This window comes from Fistularia commersonii, chromosome 7, assembly GCF_037954325.1.
Source record: "Fistularia commersonii isolate RoL2024-O1a breed Wild chromosome 7, RoL_Fcom_v1.0, whole genome shotgun sequence".
Classification (NCBI taxonomy): Eukaryota; Metazoa; Chordata; class Actinopteri; order Syngnathiformes; family Fistulariidae; genus Fistularia; species Fistularia commersonii.
This window is the reverse complement of record NC_141290.1, coordinates 18,726,564-18,750,318: the sequence shown is the minus strand read 5'-3', so window position 1 is coordinate 18,750,318 and position 23,755 is coordinate 18,726,564. Positions and strand designations below refer to the sequence as shown.

The 23,755-nt window shown below is 41.0% G+C and overlaps 1 protein-coding gene across 9 annotated transcripts in view; it reads left to right on the top strand.

Moving 5' to 3' along the window:
• Positions 1-23,755, top strand: part of ptprt (protein tyrosine phosphatase receptor type T) — a 293,148-nt gene that overhangs the window by 143,057 nt on the left and 126,336 nt on the right. For all 9 annotated transcript variants that reach the window (XM_086150165.1, XM_086150164.1, XM_086150163.1 and 6 more), the window contains exons 12-14: positions 16,624-16,825; positions 17,483-17,585; positions 20,405-20,681. In XM_086150165.1, coding sequence (XP_086006291.1) covers positions 16,624-16,825; positions 17,483-17,585; positions 20,405-20,681 — 582 coding nt within the window. The remainder of the gene's footprint in view (positions 1-16,623; positions 16,826-17,482; positions 17,586-20,404; positions 20,682-23,755) is intronic.

Sequence of the window (23,755 nt, the reverse complement as noted above, 5' to 3'; positions counted from 1 at the left end):
TACCATAATAACATAATCTCTTTGTGACCCCCTCCTTATTTTTTTCAACTTTTAAAATGTCTGCAAAATTTGTGGAATTTTCATATTTATAAAAACATATTTAAGGTCTATTTTTCCTGTTGTTTTTTTCTTTTACATATTTTAAAATGTATTTTTTATTTTCCCCTGAGTTTTTCAATATTTTTCAAGTAATCTCTTACAATTTTAGGTAATTTTTTGTATTATTGTGATTTATTTTGAGGTCATTTGCAGGTTAATTATAGCAATGTCATCTCTTTCCAGACAACTGAACCCTTTAATAATTTATTCCATCGAAACACATATTGAGTCTTGTCAAAATCTTTTGCTCGTAGCAAGTGGACTCGATTTTCTTCTCTTTCACTTCCCATTCAAGAGCCTCATATATTTATTATTTCACCAATGTATAATTTCAGCTAACTGTTGAGGTCAGTAGTTTTTTTTCTAATGTCCCTGCAATTCTGGCAAATGAATAACCATTTGTTTTTCACCTTTAAAACATGATGATGCAAAACATTGCTTAATTACTTTTTTCCCCCGTTAATTTTACATCCTTTTTTTCTTTTTTCAGTTTTCTCCTTGAGCCAGATTATTCAAACTTATCTTTCAGCTTCACTTGTTGGTTTCGGTCGAAATAGCTTGGCTGTTTCTACGCTTGTCAGCATTGCATTGGTTGGTGACGATTATGACGGTGATGGTGACAATGATGTCAACCGTGTCCTTTTATGGTCTAATGTTGCTCCTCGAGCAGATTGTGGACAAAGCTTTGTCTTCATGGTTTCATCGTTATTTCTTCATCAGTCTGACCTTATTCATGGCTAGCTCTCTCTGGCTGGCTTAAACAGAAAGCAGAAACACCTTAATGTTTCAAAGCATTTGCAAATTCTATTGTTGTGCTCAGTCTATGAACTGAAAACCCATGAGAAAAGAGATTGGACAGAAACAGTTTTAAGACATTAATCAAGACTTTCAATCTTCAAAGTATGCAAAAAAATTGTCTTCTACATATGGAAACTTGTGTTTTACCACAGGAACTTACATTAAGTTAACAGAATAAAAAAGTAAATAAAAAAATAAGAGAATGAATGCCTTTTTGCACTGAAAAATATGCAAAAATATGCATATATATATATATATATATCCCTATATATATATCCCTGTATATATATATATATATATATATTTATATATATATATATATATATATATATATATATATATATTTGTGTATGTTTGTGAAAAACCTGTGTGTGTTTCCTTCCTGTAAGTCTGAAGAGTCACATGATCTGCCAAATTTAAAATAGCAGGAACCAGATGAAGGGAAAAAGATTGACTCTGAAGTGTGTTTTTGTGTGTTTTTTTTTTTTGTGTGTGTGTGTGTGTGTGTGTGTGTGTGTGTGTGAGCCTTCTATCTAATGAATTATCGACTTGGGCTCTGCTGCTTGCGTCCAGCTGCTCTTAAAGATGACACTCCTGATGTCCGAGGAAGAAGATAATTTGTCAGCACTTTTTTTATTTTTCTCAGAAATTATATTTTTCCCTAAGCCCTCACTCAGTATTAATTGATATAATAATGCCAATTTTTGCAAAGTTAAACTGCACATGTATGTGTGCCTTCCATAGTGTTTCCATGGATCTATGTAATAACTGCCCCTTCCCAAAATTAAAAGCCAGCATTGGACCTAACAGGAAAAAAACATAGATAGTGGAAATGTATATATATGTTTGTGCATGTATGTGTGTGTGTGTGTGTGTGTGTGTGTGTGTCTGTGTGTGTGCTCGGATGTGTCTATTTAAAAAAAAAAAAGATAATGTAATATATGATAATTGATATATCATAATTTCAAACAGTAATGAATTCATCATATATTTATTCTCTTGAAGTTTCAATGGCCAGTTTTGGTTTATTTTATATTAATATTTTACTTCATTTTTTAGTTTAGTTTCTGTCACTAATGCTCATTGATCCATTGATTCTCAGCCCAGTGTTTTGTGGCACTGGCTTGTACCTCTGCTTTTTAGTACTTCATTCTCGGTCATGCTTTTTCCATGTTCACTTCAGAATCAGGTCTGTTTTTTACATTTTGATTTCCACAAATTAGGACTTTTTCCTCATTGAGAAATTTTCATGGTTTTAAAACCGGCCCCAAGTTGTGCGTTTTGTTTCTATTGCTCTAATCCAGTCATCCATCGTGTCTCGCCTTGATAATTTCTTTCGTAATGTCTGAAAGTTCTTTCTTTTTTTTTGTTGCATTTGTTTTTGTTTCGTGATTTGATATTCGGCTGGTAATTTCTTTCTTGATGAGTGCGTGAAACGAAGAGGGTCCAAATGTCATCTGATCAGTTTTTGTGATTAGTACTCAGCTTCAAGGTCATATAAAATACTTTTATTTTCTATTTTATTTCTCTCCCTTTCCAATGGTTATAACAGCAAACTGCGTTTTATCTGTGTCTGGCTTCATTGTCCACTTGGCATGGTGTCTTCTTCCCAGCTCACCTCTGTCTCGATCCGGCAGCTCCGACCTCCCGGGCATTGTTTTTCTGTGCGGTTCGTCATTAATATGAATGTGCACATCGTCTGTTAAACACATCTGAGGCGAAGCACAATGCGTTGCCATTAGACGTAATTACTATAATTGCTGCCATTGACAGGATTAAAGGAATCATCTGCCGCATCTGAAGGGCCTCTTGTGTCCTGCTCCTTCGTCTCCATCCTTCTTGTCCTTTTTTTTTAAGCTTTTCAGGACAGAGATGAGATGAATAAGCCCTGGACAAAGAGGCGGGGAGGTGGAGGGTGGGGTGGGGAAGAGATGAAGGTGGAGGACAGTGTGATTTGTTTTCTTTTATTTATTTTTTTCCCAAATAAAATCCCTTCATCAGTGTAATTAAGGGTAATTACAGGATTAAAGGGAGCATTTATGTGTGTGTGTGTGTGTGTTTGCGTGTTTGCTTGTGTGGGCGATGAGGTCTGAAGCTCCCTCCATACCCTTCACTCTCAAGCAGGCAGGTGGAGGGTGAGGATGTAAGATTCAGAAGGACTGCGGTTCAGAGGTTCAAGGACAGAAATTTTTGTTGAATATGGATGTTGGATAAACCCGTGATGATTCTGCTGTTTTATATGTTATGACTCACTTTTATATTTAGCAAATATCCTTGGAGCCGGGTAATTTTTATTCCTGAAAAAAAAAAAAATAGGCACATGATTATCAAAAAATCCACAAATATATTCAAAAAGAGGACACCCATACTATAGATATTTGACTTAGGAATACCATAGTTTTCATCCATCCACCAGTCCATCGTCTTCAGCCAATCATCAGGGGTCAGGTTGTTGGTTCTGCAGCGTAAGCAGAGATGTCTCCAGACGCTCAGACGTCTCCGCCCACGTGGTCTAACTTTTGGGGAATCCTGAGGTGTTCCTAGGCCAGCTGAGAGATATAGTCATCCCAGCATGTTTTGGGTCTTCCTGGGGCTTCCCCCTGGTGAGACATGCCTGGATCATCTCATCAGGTACCGGAGCCAACCCATCTGGTCCATCTGGATGCGGAGGAGCAGCGGCTCTACTCTGAGCACTTCCCCAAATGCTTCTCACCTCATCTCTAAGGGAAATTTCCGAGGGTAATTTCAACATCCCTATAGCATCCCTGCGGCGGAGAATCATATCACCAAGGTGACTGACTTCCACCAGGACCCAATACATAGTGCTCACAAAAGTATTTTTGTCCTTTTCCTTTCAGTGACTCCTTTTGGGATCACCATAGCAAATCAACCTTTTCCATTTGACCCTGTTCTCTGTATCCTCTTCTCACACACCAACTAACTTCATGCCCTCGTTCACATTGTTTCGTGTTAATCTTCTTCTCATGGCGCCTTGACTTGATTTTCTTCACTTCTCATCTGGGAAATGACTCTTCTTCATCTCTTCCAACCTGCTTGAACGTGTTTCTTCAGCTAAAAAAAGAATGAAAATTAAATATTATGATGATAATAGATAATGAAATAAAGATCATAATTAAATAAAATCTAGTACCAAAATAGGTTAAATCCCATGAAGAAATGAGCCAAGGACAGATAAGACCTTAAAGAAGTTATTGAGAAATGATGTTGAAAGAAAATCTGAAGATTTTTCAAAATTTGATTTAAAAAGAAGATAATTAGTAATGAAAAAAGTATAAAACACAATTCCATGTTAGCTGGAACAATTGAATATATTTTATTAATTCAATTAAAAAAGGCCTGGTTGCTGCCTGGTTTTCCACGGAGTTGCCTTGCGCAGAATGGCCCGGAGATTACGAATCATCCACACCTGTCACATGACTATGTGGGCAGAAAAAGGTTAATCATGGAATCGTACTTCCAGGGACGGATAAGTGCAAATCAGAGTGAAGGAGACAGTTCATCCACATGTCCCTGCTAACTGCTGACGTTTCGCCTCCACGCTAATAAATATCCTTCCGCTGATGAATGAGACGCTTTGACCTTCCCCGCTCCTTTTCTTGCCTGCTAGTCATGCACGCATGCAGTTTGATTTTCTTAAAGGAAGTGATAAAGAATTTAATCTAACTTTTAATTAACATTTAGAAAAAAGAGGAAAAAGGAAAAAAAAAATTACCTCTGGATCTTTGATCTTTTTCAGGAAAAACAAAGTTTATTTTTCGATTAAAAAGTTATACTCATTTTAACTGTATTTTAAATTCTTTAATTTACTGTAGCTTTTGTTTTCGGTGAAGCATTTTTCCCTGATTTAACTAGAACCTTCTGAGTTTTATTGGAGCAACTAGGAACATTTATTTCCACAGCATTATATTTATATGTATGTAAATATTATTACCTGGGTTCTCTTTCTACAGTCCCAAAACAGTAAGTAGGTTCTTTGAAGACTTAGAAGTGCCCATTGGTGTAAATGAGAGAGTAAACAGTTGGATGTCTATATATGGACCTGTGATTGACAACTGATCGTGTGATTGACAGAGGACCTGTGCACGTAGGTCTGACCTCTTTGCAAGGATTGCTCCAATTCCTCATTGCGAGATAAATGTTATAAATTGAGTGAATGAATATCATTGTCCGGTTTCCAAAGGCTCACTTTGCCTGCTGAGACAAAGTACAGACTGAAAATCAGGCTACCTTTTTTGACCACTTTGACTTAAATTTAAGTAATTTGTAATTACTCAGTCCTTTCAATCTGGTATCCTCTAGTTTTTGCTGAACTGACCGCAGACTAAGTAGGAAATCTGTATTCTGCTGCACACAAACCCATATACGCACACACAAGTGTGTGTGTCATGGCGTCAGCTTGATGAAACAATGGAAGTCATTTAAACCCTCTGCCTGGATATAAATCTCTCACTTGATTTAAATAGATCCATATTTTCTCCCATGTCAGACTCTTTGCCTCCTTGGATAACACACACACACACACACACACACATATGCAGACACAAACCTATATATATGCACACACACACACAAACACACACCCACACACACACACATATGCGCACGCGCACATAGATCTTGACCTTGTCATTGCCTTGGAATTGATTCATCACAACATCTCTATTTGCTACTCTGGGATTTTTCCTGAACTCTCCACTGGTTCTGAAATGAATTAGTTCTCAGAAACAAACATTATCAATTTACATGCGCTAATGCGGAATTTGATATGTACTGGGTCCTTTGTGATTTGTTGGAATTTATCAGGTAATTTCCAGCTCATGACTTGCAAGCATTTTGGGGGAGGGGGGGTTCTTTTACAAAATTTTATCTTTTTTTTTTATAATTTTTCTGCTTTCCAGACTGGCCTCTTTATAAGGAGTTTTTTATGAAATATAGTTTGTTATTTAGTTCATATGATGCTGATAAAACAAAATGATCTACTTCCACCATGGTGGGGTTTGTCAATGCAATCATCCCAGCCCCCAACCCCCCAGCCCTTCAGGTAAAACACACTGGTGGTGTGAGAAACTCCGGAAGAACTTGTGCCTCTGATCGCATCACCCCCCGCCCTTCTCCCCACCCTCGGATGAAGTTCAAATTCTCGCTGTGGTACCAAAAAGTGTGTGAAGATTTTGCTGACAAACCCGGGAGCGGCTCAATCCACCACGGCACAGCGATAAACTGCCGGGGCTGAGAGGTTATTCCCTGCGCCAACGACTCAACTCTCCCTTGGCCTTTAATCCATCACGGTGATCAATCCTGGCAAGTGGGCCGCCATTTATTTTAGCCACTTACTCCGTTCTGCTCCGCTGGATCTTCCAGGACCGGCAGATGGAGACTTGTTACCTCCCTGCTTTGTGATGGATTGCATTTATGAGATCTTCCCAACTTCTCCTTGGCTCTAAAGTTACACCGAATCTGAAACACCAACAAGTGGGCGGAGTCATGGTGCGTGGGAGGATGCAGTGAATTATTTAAATCAGACAACTTGTATGTCAAAATATTTCTCTTTCCCAGATGCATTATTTGGTTGTTATAGTTTTTTTTTTTTTTTAGAAACGAGAGGGGACACTTATGAGAAGAGCAGTTCTTCATCTGATGAAAGTAGCATTTCTTCAGCACTACACCCCCAACTTGTCAATAACAAACTATATTTAGTACCTGTTTAGTCCTTGAGCTGTTGACCTCAATACTGCTGTCACTGACTAACGTGTGTGTATGTGTGCGTGTGTGTGTGTGTGTGTGTGTGTGTGTGTGTGTGTGTATCGGTGTGTGCGTGTGCCTTCCTTTACTAGTGGAAATAAAAGAGACACATTCTATTTAGACCCTGTTACCACCAATGCAGACTGGTCATATTTTATTACACAGTAATTGATGATACAGGAGTGCTTAATTGTATTAAATGATAAAAAGTATGTCACCTTGCTAACATGGTAACATTTTTTTATTTCATAAAATCACAAAAGCACATCATAATAAATAATATTTTGTAAAGGAGTATAACTTATAGTAAGTAATTTGCTGCTTTTTTGTTGTGTCTTGTTCGCCTGTTTTTATTTCCATCATGTTTTTTCGGGTCACTGATTTCTATAGTTTGTTTATTGATGCAATGTCTTTGTGGTAGCATTTTCTTGATTTATTTATTTTGTGTATTTATTTTTCTATCTTTCTATTCTTTCATTTTGTTTTTATTTATTTGTATATTCTGGAACTGAAATTGACTAATTCTATGTTAATCCAATTGCGGTTAAGTCAAATATTAGATAATAATAAGGTCATTATATTGGCTATTGATTTTCAATGTATAATTAATGAAACAATACATATATGATACATATATACGTATATGAAACAATACAGTTGTATTTTTATATATTTATATTTATATTTTATATATTTATAAAAAAAATATTGACTTGAGATCAATCAAGTTTAGATATTTTTAGTTATATTTCATTTCAAAATACCCATTTGGCATTAATTATTCAACTGCCAAATTTAATAAATGTATTTAACATTAATTAACAAGGATTATGACAGTCTATTTTCTAAATTAATATAAATCAAAATGTGACAGTTAATATCCATAATTGATGCACTTTTTATCAGCAGGTTCCTGCCTTTAATTGTTCTTCATTTATATTGGAGGGAAAAGATTAGCGAAGACTCACTCACACACACACACAAACTTGCACACATACAAAGACAGCAATAAATAGATAAAGACGCGTACGAAAAGAATTTAAAGCGAGAAGCTGAATTAGCTGGCAACAGCCAGGCCCTAAACCACAGATGCAAGATGATGCTAATCTGTCTGCTGGTAGTCAGAGAGAGGATTACACAAACGCACACATACATACACACTTCATTATCTGTCTCCCTGTAATCTCTACAACTTCCTGCCTGCAGTCAATCATTAGTGTCCCCCTACAGTCAGATGTCAACAAAAAGAAGCTCCTTTTTTCTTTCCTCTCCATTCTTTCTTATGTTGAAAAAAAGGGTTCAATAAAACACTAGGCGAGATGGAATTGTGACAACCTGCCTCACATACTCTCTCAGTTTAATCATTAATCTACCTACACATTTGCCATTAACATACTTGCTAATCTAGTCCATGTCTCACCAACTCACTTCATCATGAACCCGTTCATTGGTTAACTTGACCACTCGTTCACTCGCCACTCTAAATAATCAAAATAAATAAAAATAATCAAATTCAAAGTCAGCTTTATGGTCCATTTCTCTGCATGGACTGGACGTGCAGAAGAAGACATTTCTCACAATCCCACTGTAAGTATCAAGTGCACGAAGATATAGACTGATATTTGAGTGGCAGCAGAATTCTTTTTTGTACAGTTTAGTGCAAATGCCAGTAGGAAGTAACATGATTGTGTACGGACAATAGCAGCGTGATGTTTTTCTCATTGCAAAAAAAAAAAAAAAGATAAGAAAGTGACTTTTTCGATATGTTATCAGAGTCCAATGCTGACTGGGGGGGAGAGATTGGCATCTGGGGAATAGGGAAGTCAGTTGGGAGGCGTGGGGGAGGTTCAGCATCTTGGGTTGGGGCTGAATATAGGTACTGAGATGGTGGGAAGACAGTTCAGCATCCTGACAGCCTGGAGTATGACGCTGTTGGTGAGTCTGGTGGAGCAGGTCCGGGGGCTCCAGTACCTTTTCCCTGAAGGCGTGAGGTAGAACAGGTTGTGTGGGGGCTGGCATGCGTTGCTCACAATCGAGGACGCTTTACGGGTGAGGCGGGTGGTGCACATGTCTTTCAAGGAGGGGAGTGGGGCATTGATGATTCTTCCAGCTGGGTTCACAATGCGCTGCTGTTGTGGTTCGTGCACCCTCGCTTCACAGTGACACAGTGATAGTCAAGATTCTCTTGATGGTGCCCCAGTAGAAGGTGCGCATGATGGGTGTGGGGACTTTTGCTTGCTTGAGTTTGCAAAAGACAGAGGTGCTGCTGTGCCTTCTTCACCAGTGATGTGGTGTGGGTGGTTCAGGAGAGGTCCTTATTGATGTGCAACCCCCAGACTTCGGTGCTGCTCACTCTCCACAGCATTGATGGTCAGTGGGAAGTGCTTGGTGTGGCCTCTCTGGAAGTCGACAACAATCTCCTTGGTCTTGCTGACATTCGGCAGGAGGTTGTTGTCTCTGCATATGTTTCAAAGGTGTCAGGGTCTCACACCTGGGTTCAATTCGTAATCTGCGCCAGCTGCAGCAGCGGCCGCTAATCAAGATCCCTATGAAGGGCAGCGGCACGCTCTACCTGGCGCCGGGGGATTGTGGTTGTTCAACAACCCTGACCACTGCGGATCCCTGTCACGACCGGACCCCAACCCTGCAAGAGCCCCCTCTGGACCTTCGGACCCTGACCCCGTGAGACCCCCTGGTGGACCACCTGACCCTGTCCGAGATCCTGCCTTGACCCTGTCCGAGATCCTGCCTTGACCCTGTCCGAGATCCTGCCTTGACCCTGTCTGAGATCCTGCCTTGACCCAGCCCGAGATCCGTCCTGCCTTGACCCTGCCTGGGGCCCGTCCTGGTGAGAACCAGCCTCGTGCGACTCTGTCTCGGGGCCAGGGAATTGCCAGCGACACCCTACCTGCCTGTCTACCTAAATAAAGCGCTTAAACCCTGATTTCGGCCTTGAAGGTGTGGTTCCCTGCCCAAGTCTGCCCTCGCGACCTGTGACAGAAGGTAGCCCTCCTCCCTGTAGTGGCTCTCGTGATTGGTGGTGGGTATGCAGTTGTGAGTCAATAGGGGGAAAAGCAGGGGACTGAGCACGCAGCCCTGGGGGGGGCCTTCACGATGCTGCTTGAGATGTTGCTGACTCTCGCTGTAACTAGTCCGTCAGCTAGTTACAGAGGGAGGTGTTGAGCCCCAGTTGTTGTAGTTTGGTGATCAGCTGTTGTGGGATTATGGTTTTGAACGGTGAGCTGAAGTCCGGGAAAAGCATTCTCACAAAAGAGTCTTTGGTATCCAGGTGGGTGAGGGCTGGGTGGAGGGCTGAGCAGATTGTGCCCTCTGTGGGGCAATTGTCTTGGTATGCAAACTGGAAGGGGTCTTGGAGAGGTGGGAGGATGGATCTGATGTGTGCCATGACAAGGCTTTCAAAGCACTTCATGATGATGGGGGTCAGCACTACGGGGCGATAGTCATTGTAACTGGATGGACCAGGTTTCTTTGGCATGGATATGATGACGGTGGATTTGAAGCACAGGAGAGGTGTTGCAGATGTCCTCAAGTTCCTCTGCACAGTCCTTCAGCACCTCACCAGGGATGTTGTCTGGGCCCGCTGGCTTGCAGGAGTTGATGGTGGAATGCTCTCTTCCCCTGGCATCAAACAGGCACAGGGTTTGGTCATGGGGGTTGGTGGGGTCTTTTGTGGATGATTGTTGTTTTGAGCCCCAAACCGTGCGAAGAAGCTGCTGAGGTTGTTCAACAGAGGCATGTTGTAGTCTGTGAGGGTCTGGTTGCCTTGCCACAGGCTCCATGCATCTCTGCTGTCCTTGAATTTGCTGGTTATCTTGCTGGTGTATTTGCGTTTGGCTTTTCTGATGCTGCGTGCCAGGTTGGCTCTCGCTGCTCTTAGGCCAGCTTCGTTCCCGGCTCTGAAGGCTCTATCTCTGGCTGCCAGCAGCTGGTGGACGCCCCCTTTCAGCCATGACTTCTGGTTTCCTCTGGTTATGACGGTTTTGGTGTGGGTTACATTGTCAGTGCATTTGCCGATGTAAGAGGTAACAGTGTCTGTACACTCAATGTTCATGTGGCTGTCTGCTTGAATATTTCCCAGTCCGTCTCGTTGAAGCAGTCCTGAAGAGCAGAGGTAGCTCCATCTGGCCACACCTGTATCTGCTTCTGAACCGGTCTGGTGATTTTCACCCTGGGCCTGTAGGCCCACGTTAGCATGACAGTGGTGCGGTCAGAGTCCAAGGTAGGGGAGGGGGAGACCTTGTATGCTCCTTTGTGTATGGTGTTGACCAAGTCAAGGGTGTTGTCTACTCTTGCAGGGAAAATCAAGATGCTGGTGGAGTTGTGGGAGGCAAACCCTGAGGTTAGCGTGATTAAAATCTCCAGCGAGGATGTGGAATCCATCTGTGTGTGCTGTCTGTTGCTCACTGATGGCCTGGTACAAATCACTGAATGTTACATTCCTGTCAATGCTGATGGAGATGGGAGGGATGTAAACAGCAACTAACAGAATTGCTGTGAGTTCCCTCGGCAGGTAGAAAGACAGGAACATAATAATCATGAACTCTGCCTTTGGTGAACAGTATTTCCTGGCACCATGCGTCAAGGATCTAAATACAGACTTCCACCACCACGAGTCTTTCCTCCATTTACAAGTGCTCTGTCCGCTTGGTGGCATTTTCCGGTGCTCCAATTGTACACCAGATTCCAGGATGTTGTCATTTAGCCACGTTTCAGTGAAGACAAGCACACATCGGTTTCTCACGTTTTGCTTCACTGTCCTCAGAAGGTTCATGTGATCCCTTTTATTGTCCAGAGATCGTACCTTTGCCAGAATGTTGGATGGTATGGTTGAAAGGTTTACTCGCTGGCCCAGCGCAGATACCGCCGCGCTTCCCCCTCTTCTGCTTCCTCTCACACCGCTTGTGGCGCCTCCTTTCCAGGGTAGAGGATGCAGGCAAGTGAGACATGGCTGCTGGTTGGCGGAGTAGTCTGAGCTCTTTGATTGTCTCGGTTAGTAAGCTATCCAACATGTCGTGAGACTGACTTCTGCAGATGTTCAGAAGATCTTGCCGACTATACCTGTAATCCGGTGGTGAAAAGCCTGAAATACACGAAGAACTACGGTAAATCATCTCACGTGCGGGAGAGCAAGGGGCCTCTGCATCTACATGCGCTGCCATCTTGTTTTGAACACAATGAACATGATGTTTTGAAATAGTTCATTCACTGGTTCACTAACTTATACTGTTGGGTGGATTACTCTCATGGCTAAAAGATGAGCCTTTGCCAACAAACTCACTCACAAACATGCTAACTGGCCAAGAAACCTTTCTAATTGTCTCTGTAACTTGTTCATAAACCCATCAAATCACCAAATTCAGATCACTGAGAAACTCAGTAGTAATCTTGCCAACACACTAATTTAAATATAAGAAGTACAAATTAATAAAAACAAAAAAATGAATAAAAACACAGAAGTCCCTAGAAAATCTTCAAGCAGACACACGTGCTACTAATTTGCTTCACCAGGGAATATAAAATATTACATCTGGCTGAAGCGGCTAGACAACAACAAACTAAGAAACTTTTTCTTTGAAAAAAATCACACAAAGAATCACTGTTGCCTTTTTTTTCTGATTTTTGAGTGTGAACAGTGACACCTTCCTGTAACTCATCATCACAAGACCTGAGGAAGAAGTCTCAGGCTCTTTCCTGTCATATCTGTCACCTTTTGCTTATTCCTTCACGCCACGTCTCTCCCCCCTGCTTCTGTGATACCAGTATTAGCGGTGGCTGTGTCAGTTTTGACTTGAAAATTGACCGTTACAACACACTGATGATCTTTGCATGCCACTTGTCCCGTCCACCCAGTCAAGATGGAGCAGCCGACTGGGTGATTCATTGTCTCAGAGATTAACAGCTCAACTTCAGGCTCCTGTTTTTTTAAAGTTTGAAATGTCTTTGAATCTTGTTTGGTCGTTTGCTTTTGGTCTCTCCATCTCCAGCTTCTTTATAAATTTATCTTTGCAGGAACAAAGATAATGGCATGTACATATTTTCTCCTCAATCTGCTCATCAGAAATCTACAATTACATTCCAGACAGGAAGTGTTATTGGACACTGTGCGCGTCTGCGGCTATTTAATCTGCAAGGGGAACACGCACAAATAGCATCTGTTTATTTCAGGAAATGGGGGGCAGCCTCTAAATTTTCGGAGCTGACATCTCTGTGTCTTGTTGCTGTGACCTAGGATGTCATAAGCAGGGTCACCAAAATCAGGGGCTAAAGAGAATATCTGTTCCTTTACTTTAGGGGATTTAAAAAACAAAAAGATGGCAGCAACAGGAGAATGTTTGTTTTGTGACTAATTGTGGTGGCCAGACAAAAAAAACAAAAACAAAACAGAAACCCAGAGAATTTCAAGTTGTGCTTGTGGCCATAAACTCTAAAGTTAAAAAAGTTATGTCTGTCTTTTAAACCGTCCAAATGGATGTCTATGAAGGTTCTCATGCATACGGGTCATGATTAATCATTGTCAAATTTTAGTCACTTTCTCTTTCTCTGAAAGAGGCTGTGGGGATTTGCTGGTATATAACTGCTTGGACTGGGGTTGGGCATTGGTCTAAGTTGAGATGGTTCATTATGTTAATAGGCAAGTAGTTTTACAGAAATTAGTTTGAATGTTATGATTTGTTGATGTATAAAGCTTGCCATGATCCATGTCTGAGCATGGACATCAGAATAATGCATCTCAGTTTTCAGTTTCAAAATTAAACTCAATATATCCTTCCAGTCTAAATTAAAAGCTTGTAATTCACGCATTTTTTTTTATAATCTTTTTGTTTCATCGATTTCTATTTATTCCGAGATGTGGAAGAAAGATGCTGCATTTCTTAGAGTTCAAGAAGAAAACATAATTTTAAGTACAGACACAAATCTTCGTCTTAATGAGGAAAAATTGCAAAGTTTTTACTCCTGTTTGACTCACCTGTTTAACTTCCAAGGTAGAGGACAAGACGCAGTGAAACATACCACGTCCTTTGACATAATCATAAATAGATAAAACGCAGATGATGGCTTTTTCCTCTTTCGTTCAATTATCTTTGCTGGCAACAGCTTCATTCTGATTATTCATCCACACGACTTTCATCTGTGACTCTTGGAGACAAAACACAAAGCACAGCAACAGATCTCATTCTTTCCAAAGAAAACAGTAGAATTTTATTATATTAATAACATATTATAAAAAAAATAATAACATCTCTCACCATGTCTTGGTTTGTATTGAAAATTGGAAAAAAAAAAAAATGTTTACGTCACAATTCTGCCCTGGTACTGATGTCACATGGTTGCACTTGGCTCGCTCCTACTCATTTTACCCTGCGGTGCAGAGAGACCTGAGCTAGGAGGATAACACTGAAGACAAAAGTCAAAATGAGTGTCAATATGAAGATTAACAAAGATGCAAAGAGGCAAAAGTTGGCTAGTCACTGGTGCCCATTGGTCTCACAACTCAGAAGACTCGCTCTACGTTCTCAAGCAATATCCCACTCCTTTATTCTCTTTTTGTCTCTTGCAAAGCTGTGTCAAACAGCTCCTTTTGTTTCCCTTGACTGGAAATAGCTCTCAAAAACAGCACAATGTATCATTAGTACCATATTCCGAGGTAAATACTAATAGAAAGCCAAAGTTAATGTGTAATGATTCAAAGAGGCAAGAGTCCGCCTTAGTCACTGATGTGTGTTACTATGCCAACAGAGAAGACGTCACCAGCTTCCTTCGTGATAACGCTGTTGCCCGGTTTTTCATCATCAGAGGCTACTTCTGCAGTAGCGGGTTGTTGACATCCTTGCAGGACAACATCCAGCATCACCTGCATATGGTGTTTCTTTCTTGAGGACCTTAGCCACTGCATTTGGCGACAGTCTTTACAACTAGCCGCACCTGTGAGCTCTTTCAGCAACTTCATTTGGATAAATATATCAAATGCATCCCGAGAAAAGGGGCAAGAACGCCGCTGTGGGTCCTGAGGAAGTTGTGTACGTCCACAAGCAATTTCCCACAACTTTCTTCTCTGCTTGTCCATTGGAAAGCTGCGTAGACTAACATCACTCCCGTTGTATCCCTTGGCCTCGAAATTGCACCAACAAGCAGCACATTATTACCTTTTTCTGTAGAGCAAAAGTTAGCACTTATGTCATCAACCAAACATGCATTGCGCTAGCAAAACAATGACTGCGCCAGTCATCTAAAATATGCTATAAATTCTGATTTTAAAGCAATATCAATTCTTCATGCTTTATTTCAATGAATATATGAGACGAACAATAAACATGTTTATGCCAATTAGTTCTCCAACTCTTGATCCCCTTTAAATTTATGGTCAGAAAGATAAATGAATAAATAAAAATAAAGAAAAAGTATTTGATAAACTGCTGTTTTTTCAGCTGTTCCGACATGCAAAGCATGTAGAGGTCTGTATTTCTATCATCGGTACTCCTCAACTGTGAATGAGGGAATCTAAACCAAAAATCCAGAAATCAGTCAGTTTGAATGTTTAGTCTGCAAATAGCAATGAAGAAAGTGATTGGACTGATATCCACGTTCCTTCACTGTTGTTTTTTCTGTTGTTTTCTTATTTCTTCTTTTGCAACTCATTTGGTCGGCAGATCCATTAGGTCTCCTCTTGCACACACACACACACACACACACACACACACACATACACACACACACACATACAAATGGGACTTATTTGCCATTCTTGCACACTCTGTTACCAAAGATGCACTGGCCAAGCTACCTCTGTCTTTCATTGGCCATTAAAACAAAATGTGTTTCATGGCTCCTCAAGTACATCAAAGGGGGATCGGGGTTGAGGTGTGATACCATGTGGGCCAATAACCTTTTTTCGTAATTTCACAACTGAACCCAGCAAATGATTATATGTAATCTCAAACCCTGTGTTTTGTAATTTATAAAAAAAAAACTTAAACTGTATTTTTTTCTCTTTTAGTTTTCATTTTCACTTCTCTTGGTCACAGTCTGTGAAGCGTCACTCTCTTAACCTTCTCATCTCACATCGGGGCAAAGAGTCCCCTCAGAGACACTGTCGTCGTTGCGTCACCAAGAGTCGCAATTAGCGATCAATAGTCCTTTGTGCTTCCTGTCTGCCGCCGTGACAGACACCGGCTCTCACATAGTCCCTGCCGTCATTTACTGAGCACATCCACTGTCCCATCAAAGCTGGCTTCCTGTTCAACCAGCTCGATGCACCGCCGCCTCAGAGTGAAAACACACTTATTGATTTGCACGACATTTAGCGGACAATAGAGGGATGGAAGGTTCGATGGGATGGACGAGGTGACGGTGGAGGTTCTTTCAGGAAGGATAGGTAATTGGTGATGCTTTGACTGATGCTTTATTGTTTATTACTTTCAGTTTGTCAATCATGTGTTAGTCAGGAGATCCGTCAACACTGTTTTTAAAGGAGGACCCCCTGCTTGACAGAGGACCCCCTGCTTGACATCATGTATTAGGATATTTCATTCACTTACTCAGGTTTACACATGAAAGGCCTTTGGATATCCATTAGGTTGGACGTGGTTGGTTACAGATTCCGGTCATTTGATAATGATATCCGGATTCTTCTTCCTTTTGTATGTTTATTCTCTGTTTTTATTGTCATACAATACTAAAGTGGATCCCTGTGTGTGGGTGTGTGAGAGAGTGAGCGAGAGAGCGAGAGAATGAGACTGACTTGGACTAGCACAGAACATCTAATAAAGCATATTCTGGCCTTTCTCTGGTTCTATGGGTGTTCAACTTCACTTTGACCCTTTGGACAAAAAGGGGTCACATAATAGCTTAAGATGGGCATATTCACAATAATGTTTTATTTCTATTTTTTTCACAAGGGAACTTTTTGCTAATAACACTTACCTCCACCCCACCACCCTGCAGATCACCTACAAGGCCCTGAGCTCATTGGATCCCAGCGCTGACCTCACTACCCAGAAGGGGAGGGTTTTCAAGCTGAGGAACGAAACCCACCACCTGTTCGTGGGTCTCTACCCCGGGACCACCTACTTCTTCACCCTCAAAGCTTCCACCAACAAAGGTTTTGGACCCCCTGTAACCACCCGCATATCTACCAAAATCGCAGGTTAGGTGCCAGAAGATGACACAACAACACAACCAACCAAAGCAATGACACATCAACACACTGACAAAACCAATTATCTGTTTCTTGACCATTCCTCTAACCACCCACTCCCACACGCACGCACATACTAACACACACTCATGTACATGCCCACTGCTAATGCGCCACAAACCACTACAAATACCACAAAAGAAAGAAAAAGATTAAATCAAAAAAAGCTTTGTTGTTAGCTTTTGTGCACATTCTTTATCAAATTTCCATCTACTTCTCATAGTTCTGAGCCGCTGACAAGACCGAGGAAAAAGAAGAGGAAAAAAAATACTTAAAAAAAACTTAACCCTGGCCGGACAGGGACCCCTTGAGGAACTATTATTATTACCTCCTTGGATGCAAAACTAAATAATCATTATTATTATTATTATTATTAATCAACATTATTTATGAAAATGGAAATTCTGCCAAGCCTGGATTACCATCCTGCTGTCAGCACCACAGCTCTCTTTGTTGACATTTTTTGTGCACATACCCGGGATTAGCGTGCCAACCCTTGGCTCCGCCCACCCCTCTGAGATTCTGCAACAGCGACACCAGCTCCATCTGTCCATCACCAAGCCTTTCCTTGTGCTTTATATGCCTCACTGTGCCTTTGTCATCCAGCTCCCATGATGCCCGAGTACGAGTCGGAGGCCCCGCTGAATGAGACAGAGACAACCATCACCATTCTGCTGAAGCCGGCCCAGTCCAGGGGCGCCCCGATCAGGTCAGAGCCTGCCTTTGACCAATGCGATTCGAGCAAAAGACAGTGGAACTTGCCCAAATGGGTGGTGGTGCGGGGTTTATACCTGTTGCCCGCCATGGCCAGGCACAATGTGCTGCCTGGTAGTGGTTTGTCTCGACCAGGGGTCAGCCCCCTTTACCACTCAAAGACCCGTTTCCCCACAGTAAGGGAAAACTACAGGATTCACACAACCCTTTTGAAATTTAAAATGAATTGACACGGCATATAATGTCACTTTTTTTTTGCCTTTATGCTATGTATGTATGTATGTAAACAAACTATGTGTTGCATTTTAAAATTTTCCTTAATTTCTGCTACAAAACATTTTGAATGCTGAAAAAAAGACATTGGGTTGAAGCAAAATACTCAATGTTTATTTCAGTCTGAGCATTTAAAAATTATCCACCACCGGCAGCAAACAAAAAATGCCGTAACACATTTACTTAGATGCCACAGGATCAACACAATCTTCAAATTAAAAATTACATTTTAAAAATGAACAAAGTAAAATAAAATACAGTTTAATTAGATACTTGTTAATCATTTTCAAAAGCAACAGGGAGCCGTATCAGAGGGATCAAAGAGCCACAGGTTGCCGACCCATGGTCTAGACAGCCCTCATGTTTTAGGGCCACAAATCTGGTGTGTGTGTGTGTGTGTGTCTTTGTGTGTGTGTGTGTGTGTGTGTGTGTGTGTGCATGCGCGTGTGTGTTTGTGTGTTCATCTCAGCTAGACTCCAGCATTATCGTTACCTGAGATTAACTTATGCCTTTGATTTCAATGCCCGTAGGAAGGAGCATCTGTCGGGGTTTACACTTTCCACAGACAAGCACATACACACACACACACACACACACACACACACACAAACAAACAGAGGGACAAAATCACCTAATGCTGCTTTTAGAATAAAACAAGTAAAACACATTCATGGAAAGATGGAAGGGGTTCTTCAATTGTCACTGAGGGTAAAATGAAAGTAAAGCCAAGCCAACGTTCATTCATCCGGCCATCCAACCATTGTCTGCTGCTTATCCTACTCAGGGTCACAGGGGATGCTGCAGCCTATCCCAGCAGCCATCTGGCGACAGAAGGGGTACAACCTGGAGTAGTTGCCAGTCAATCACCGAACCATATATAGAGACACAAAAAAAACACTCACTCTCTCATTCACACATCATGGAGATTTTTCCAATGTATTCCTATTATTCCCCTGAATTTTTGGACCGTGGGAAGAAACAGGAGAACCCCCAGGCAGAAAATGTCAACTTCACACAAACCTGTGCTGTGGGCGGAAACACCCTCAAACTTGTGTATCATAGACAAATTCAACGTTACCCAATGTCTGCATGTAGGAGTAACAAAATGCCAAATCACCCTTGACCAGCATACAGTCATAAGGAAATGTCATTTTCATTCAAATCTAGGTTCACAAGAAATGAAGACCTAAATTTGGGAGGTGAAGTGACTTTTGTCAAAATTCCTCTAATTCCATTTTAATTGTTATTATTATTATTATTAGTATCATTTTTGTTATTTCATTTTTCTTTAATATTGGATTTTTTTTCATTGTTTGCTTAAAAAAATAACACAGATAGATAGATAGATAGATAGATAGATAGATAGATAGATAGATAGATAGATAGATAGATAGATAGATAGATAGATAGATATCTGACAGCGTTTACTTTTGGTAGTTGTGGATGCAGAAAAGATAAAGATAAAGTTCTAAAGCTGTTTTAACATTCATATCTCCTTCGGAAACAGACATAAACAGGGTGTTCCTAAACCACTGGTAATGAAAACTGTGGACTTAAAAAAAACAAAAAACAAAAATAAAAACTCTTCATTAATGAAAAACAGAACACATAATGAGCTTGCTTTGCTAATTGCTCTCTTATGTCCAATTACAAAGCCGGAAGTTTATATAGTTTTGTAAAAAAAGAAAAAAAGGAATTAAGTACCCCCCACCCCTCCCAAACGCACACACACACACATACAGGCCCAAAGAGCTAAATCCTTCTCCTTTGAAAGCCATTTGTTTGAAAGAGATATTTCTGTGAAGGCAGAAAAGAGAGAGAGAGAAAAGGGGAGAGAGTTAGAGAAAGATTAATCTCTGGTCATCAGCAATTATCTTAGTGAAAGCGGCCAAATGAGGGGCCGGGGAATAATTGGCCGTGGCCCCCCTTCGTACAAACACACACTACACTAATTGCGTTTAATTGTGAAGTGAGTTTGTGGAGTGGTGGATGTAGGTAATTGCAAGGGGCTGCTGCGCTTGCCTGGACCACTGAAGGAGCCCTCAGCTATTCATGAACACACACTCACACATTTAAGAGGCTTCCACCCACAAAGATAATCATCTTAAGTGTATTGGTAAAACATACACACCTGTTAGAATACACATGCATGCATTGCCACACCTGCACGCATTGATTTTATGTGTTTCTTTCCCCTCTAGACGTGTGTGCTCGAACACACACACACACACACCCACACACCCACACACCCACACACACACACACGTACAAGACCAGCATGTTTGTAATAAGATACAAGGCATATACATTCATTTCTATATAAATTCCTTTGACCAGCACAATAAAAAAAAAAATGATTAACTCAAAAACTTTGCTCAAAATATTTAAAAATGGCAAGAAATCATTTACAACTTTTACTTTTGCATAAATGATAAAAATGATATATATGATGAAATTGAAAAAAAAAAAAATCAGCTGCAGAAAACATTATTTTTTTTTTGCAGACACATTGAGTTTTTGTGTTTTTATGTGTTTTTCTAGCTCTTACCAGCTGGTTGTGAAGGAGGAGCGCAAGTCAAAGACGCGGCGGGCGGCCCCTGAGGCCCCCGAGTGCTTTTCCGTCCCTGTCAGCTTCCGCAATGCCTCTATTGTGGACTCGTCCTACTACATGGCTGCTGAGTTGCCGCCGTCCAGCCTCACGGTAGTGCAGCCGTTCACCGTGGGGGACAACAAGAGCTACGGTGGCTTCTGGAACCCTCCGCTCTCCCCTGCCAAGAGCTACAGTATCTACTACCAGGCCATAAGCCGAGCCAATGGGGTGAGTCTACTCGCCGCACAAAGATGAGGCTTCCAAATGTTACAGACGTTCAAGCCCTTTTCACAGACTGTTACCTCTAAAACTGTTGTGGCCCAAATGCAGCCAATTGTCTGTTGCAGAGGTAAATTTGTAACACAGATGAAATTTTAGCATCTGATATTCAACACGGTCACGTACATTTCTGAATAGGGCATGGTTGGATCAGAATCAAAATAGCCGTTATTGTCGTTGCAGGACACAGATGGGTAATATATCAGTTGAACGTAAGATATGGGAAACATTTATTTTTTGTTTGTCTTTATGATTTTTTTTTGTGCCACCTCCCACTTTTCTTGCCAATTTTCTGTATTTTACAGTTAACTACAGTTAATTTTCAGAATGAAACCTTTTCTGAATTTTCACTTTTGTTTTATATATTTTTCAATACATTTCTGAGGACTGCTAACCCCTTCTTTTCCATTTTTATTATTTTTGGTGCACAAGGGCCTCATTCCTTCTTTCATTCGTATTCTATGCTTAATAAAAAAAAAAAGTCAACATGTTTCTCCTCCCATATATCTAAACCAAACATAATGTATTAAATATCCTAAACCTAAGTGTTGGTTTTAAACACATTTCAACCTCTAGTGGCCAGTATTTATTTATTTATCTATTTATTTATATATGCTCAGCAACTCATAATCATATTATTGGCCCAGGTGAGCTTCTTCGTTTTCTCTCCTTTTTTCTATCTTCTTTTTTTTTTTTTGTTCAAGCCATTTGGGAGAGGTTTAGATTACCATTACCAAAGCAGTCAGACAAAAACAAAAACAAAAAAAGAAAATAAAATCCCTCTGGCAATCCCCACTTCCAGAAATAATCTGTCTGTTTGCTTCCCCCTTTTTGTCTGGCAATTATACAGCTTGCAAATACAATTGCTCCTCACACACACACACACACACACACACACACACACACACACACACACACAAACGCACAGCAGACCTTGCTTCTCATAACTCATATAACTCATTCACAACTTTAACTTGGCTTTGGATTTCCATAATACTCTCAAATCCACTGAGAGTTGTTTTAATTTTCCACTGCCGTAGCCACGGTAACTCAGCTCGGGCCACACTGGCTGATGCTGTAATGTAACCCCCCCCTACCTTGCATTCATTGGAGAAGTGAGGTGGAAGTTACATGGGAAGGTGTTGGTTTTGTGGGTTGTTGCGGGGAAGTTACAAGACTAAGTAAGCGCAAGGGGGATGCATTAAAAGCAAAAAGATGTAAAAAAAAAACATGTTTGCCTCAGTGCGTGCGTATCTCCTCCAGTGGCCTGAGCTCCCCATGTTCAGCCGCCGATCCAAATTCCATGGTTTGATTGGATCCTGGTCAATCCAATCAATGCACGGTTTGTTTGGGTCATGGATTGGAGTGTGGCAGTGGAAAGTAAAGAGAAAGGCATCCACTGTAACCCAGATGATTTGATAAGTCAGCCAGCCATGTAAATAGAAAAGCCAAAGACAGAAACGTGATACTAATTTTTGAAAGTGTTGATTTCCTGCTCGTAAAGCTAGGGATTTTAAGAATAATACACCAAAACCAGACCACAGTAATGATGAAATTATCCCCTCGATGCCTGAACATCAAGCAATACAACCATCACAGACGATCTGACTCTTTTGTTTGAGTGTTTCCAAATGTAAAATTAGTCACCCTGGACACCCCTCCCCCAATGACACGCACAATCTCCATCACTGTCCGAAAGACAGGAAGAGTTTATGAATTCCTGCATGAATCTCTACGATCTCATTGTAGTTGAGATGAGACTCATCCAATCTCATTTGTAGTAGGAGTATTGGAGGAGTTGGTTAGGAATGTTCTGGCCGTGAAAAGAATGTCAGATAGACTTATGAGTTTGAAACTGGAAATGGAAGGTGTGATGCTAAAAGTTGTTGGTGGCTATGCCCCGCATGTGGGATGTGAGATAGAGGAGAATTACTGGAGTGAGTTAGATGAAGTGATACTGATTATCTCCATAGGTGAGAGAGTCGTAATTGGTGCAGATTTCAATGGACATGTTGGTGTAGGCCAGGGGTGGGTAAACTTTTTGGCTCAGGGACCGCATTGACATTTAAAATTTGACAGATTAGCTGGGTCACCACAAGATACAATACATATATATAAAAAAAATAAATAAAAAAAAAACGCATTTGTTTACAGCACATATCAGACTCATCCAACATATGCTTTGAAAATAAAACCAGCTTGGTTTTGAAGGCTCTGATGTTTGCTTGCATTTCACGCACAGACTGTTTTTTTCCCTTGTAGCTTCACGTGCAGCTCATTCATGTGTGCCAGTATGTCCACAGTAAAGGCTAAATCAGAAAGCCAATCTGTGTCATTCAGCTCAGGAAAATTCTCAAGCAGTTCCAAAAATGAAATAATCTTCTGTTTGAGCTCCCACATTCATTGATCCAATCATTCAATCCTTCACATCTAGTATGAATTCCGTACCAATCTTTGGCAGGCCGGATTCAAAAGACCAACGGGCCGGATGTGGCCCGCGGGCTGTAGTTTGCCCACCCCTGGTGTAGGCAACAGAGGTGATGAAGAAGTGATGGGCAAGTTTGGTGTAGGGTCAGATGTTTGTCACAGATGTGGCAATGATGTTCTCCTAGAAAAGGTAAGAAATCACGTAACTTGTAAGAGCAGAGGTAGGAACACGCTGATGATCTACCTGGATGTGGATGTGTTTATGAGATCCAGCAGCAGTAGACTTTCTGGTTAGATTGTTCAACAGGATCTCAAAGAGAGAGAAGATGTTTAAGGAATGGAGAAGAAGTGTGATGGTGTCCAGTGTTAAGAATATGGGAGATGTGCAAATTGCGCTAACTATCAAGGGATAGAGTTGATGAGCCATAGTGAAAACTAGATTGAGAGCAGATGTCAGCATTTGTGAACAGTAGTATTGATTTGTGCCTCGAAAGAGTACTACAGATGGAGTATTTGTGTTTGGGTTAGGGTTTGGGTTGGAGGTATGCTCCGGAAAGAAGAGAAAAATAGATTTGTTGCAGTAAGACAGAATATAT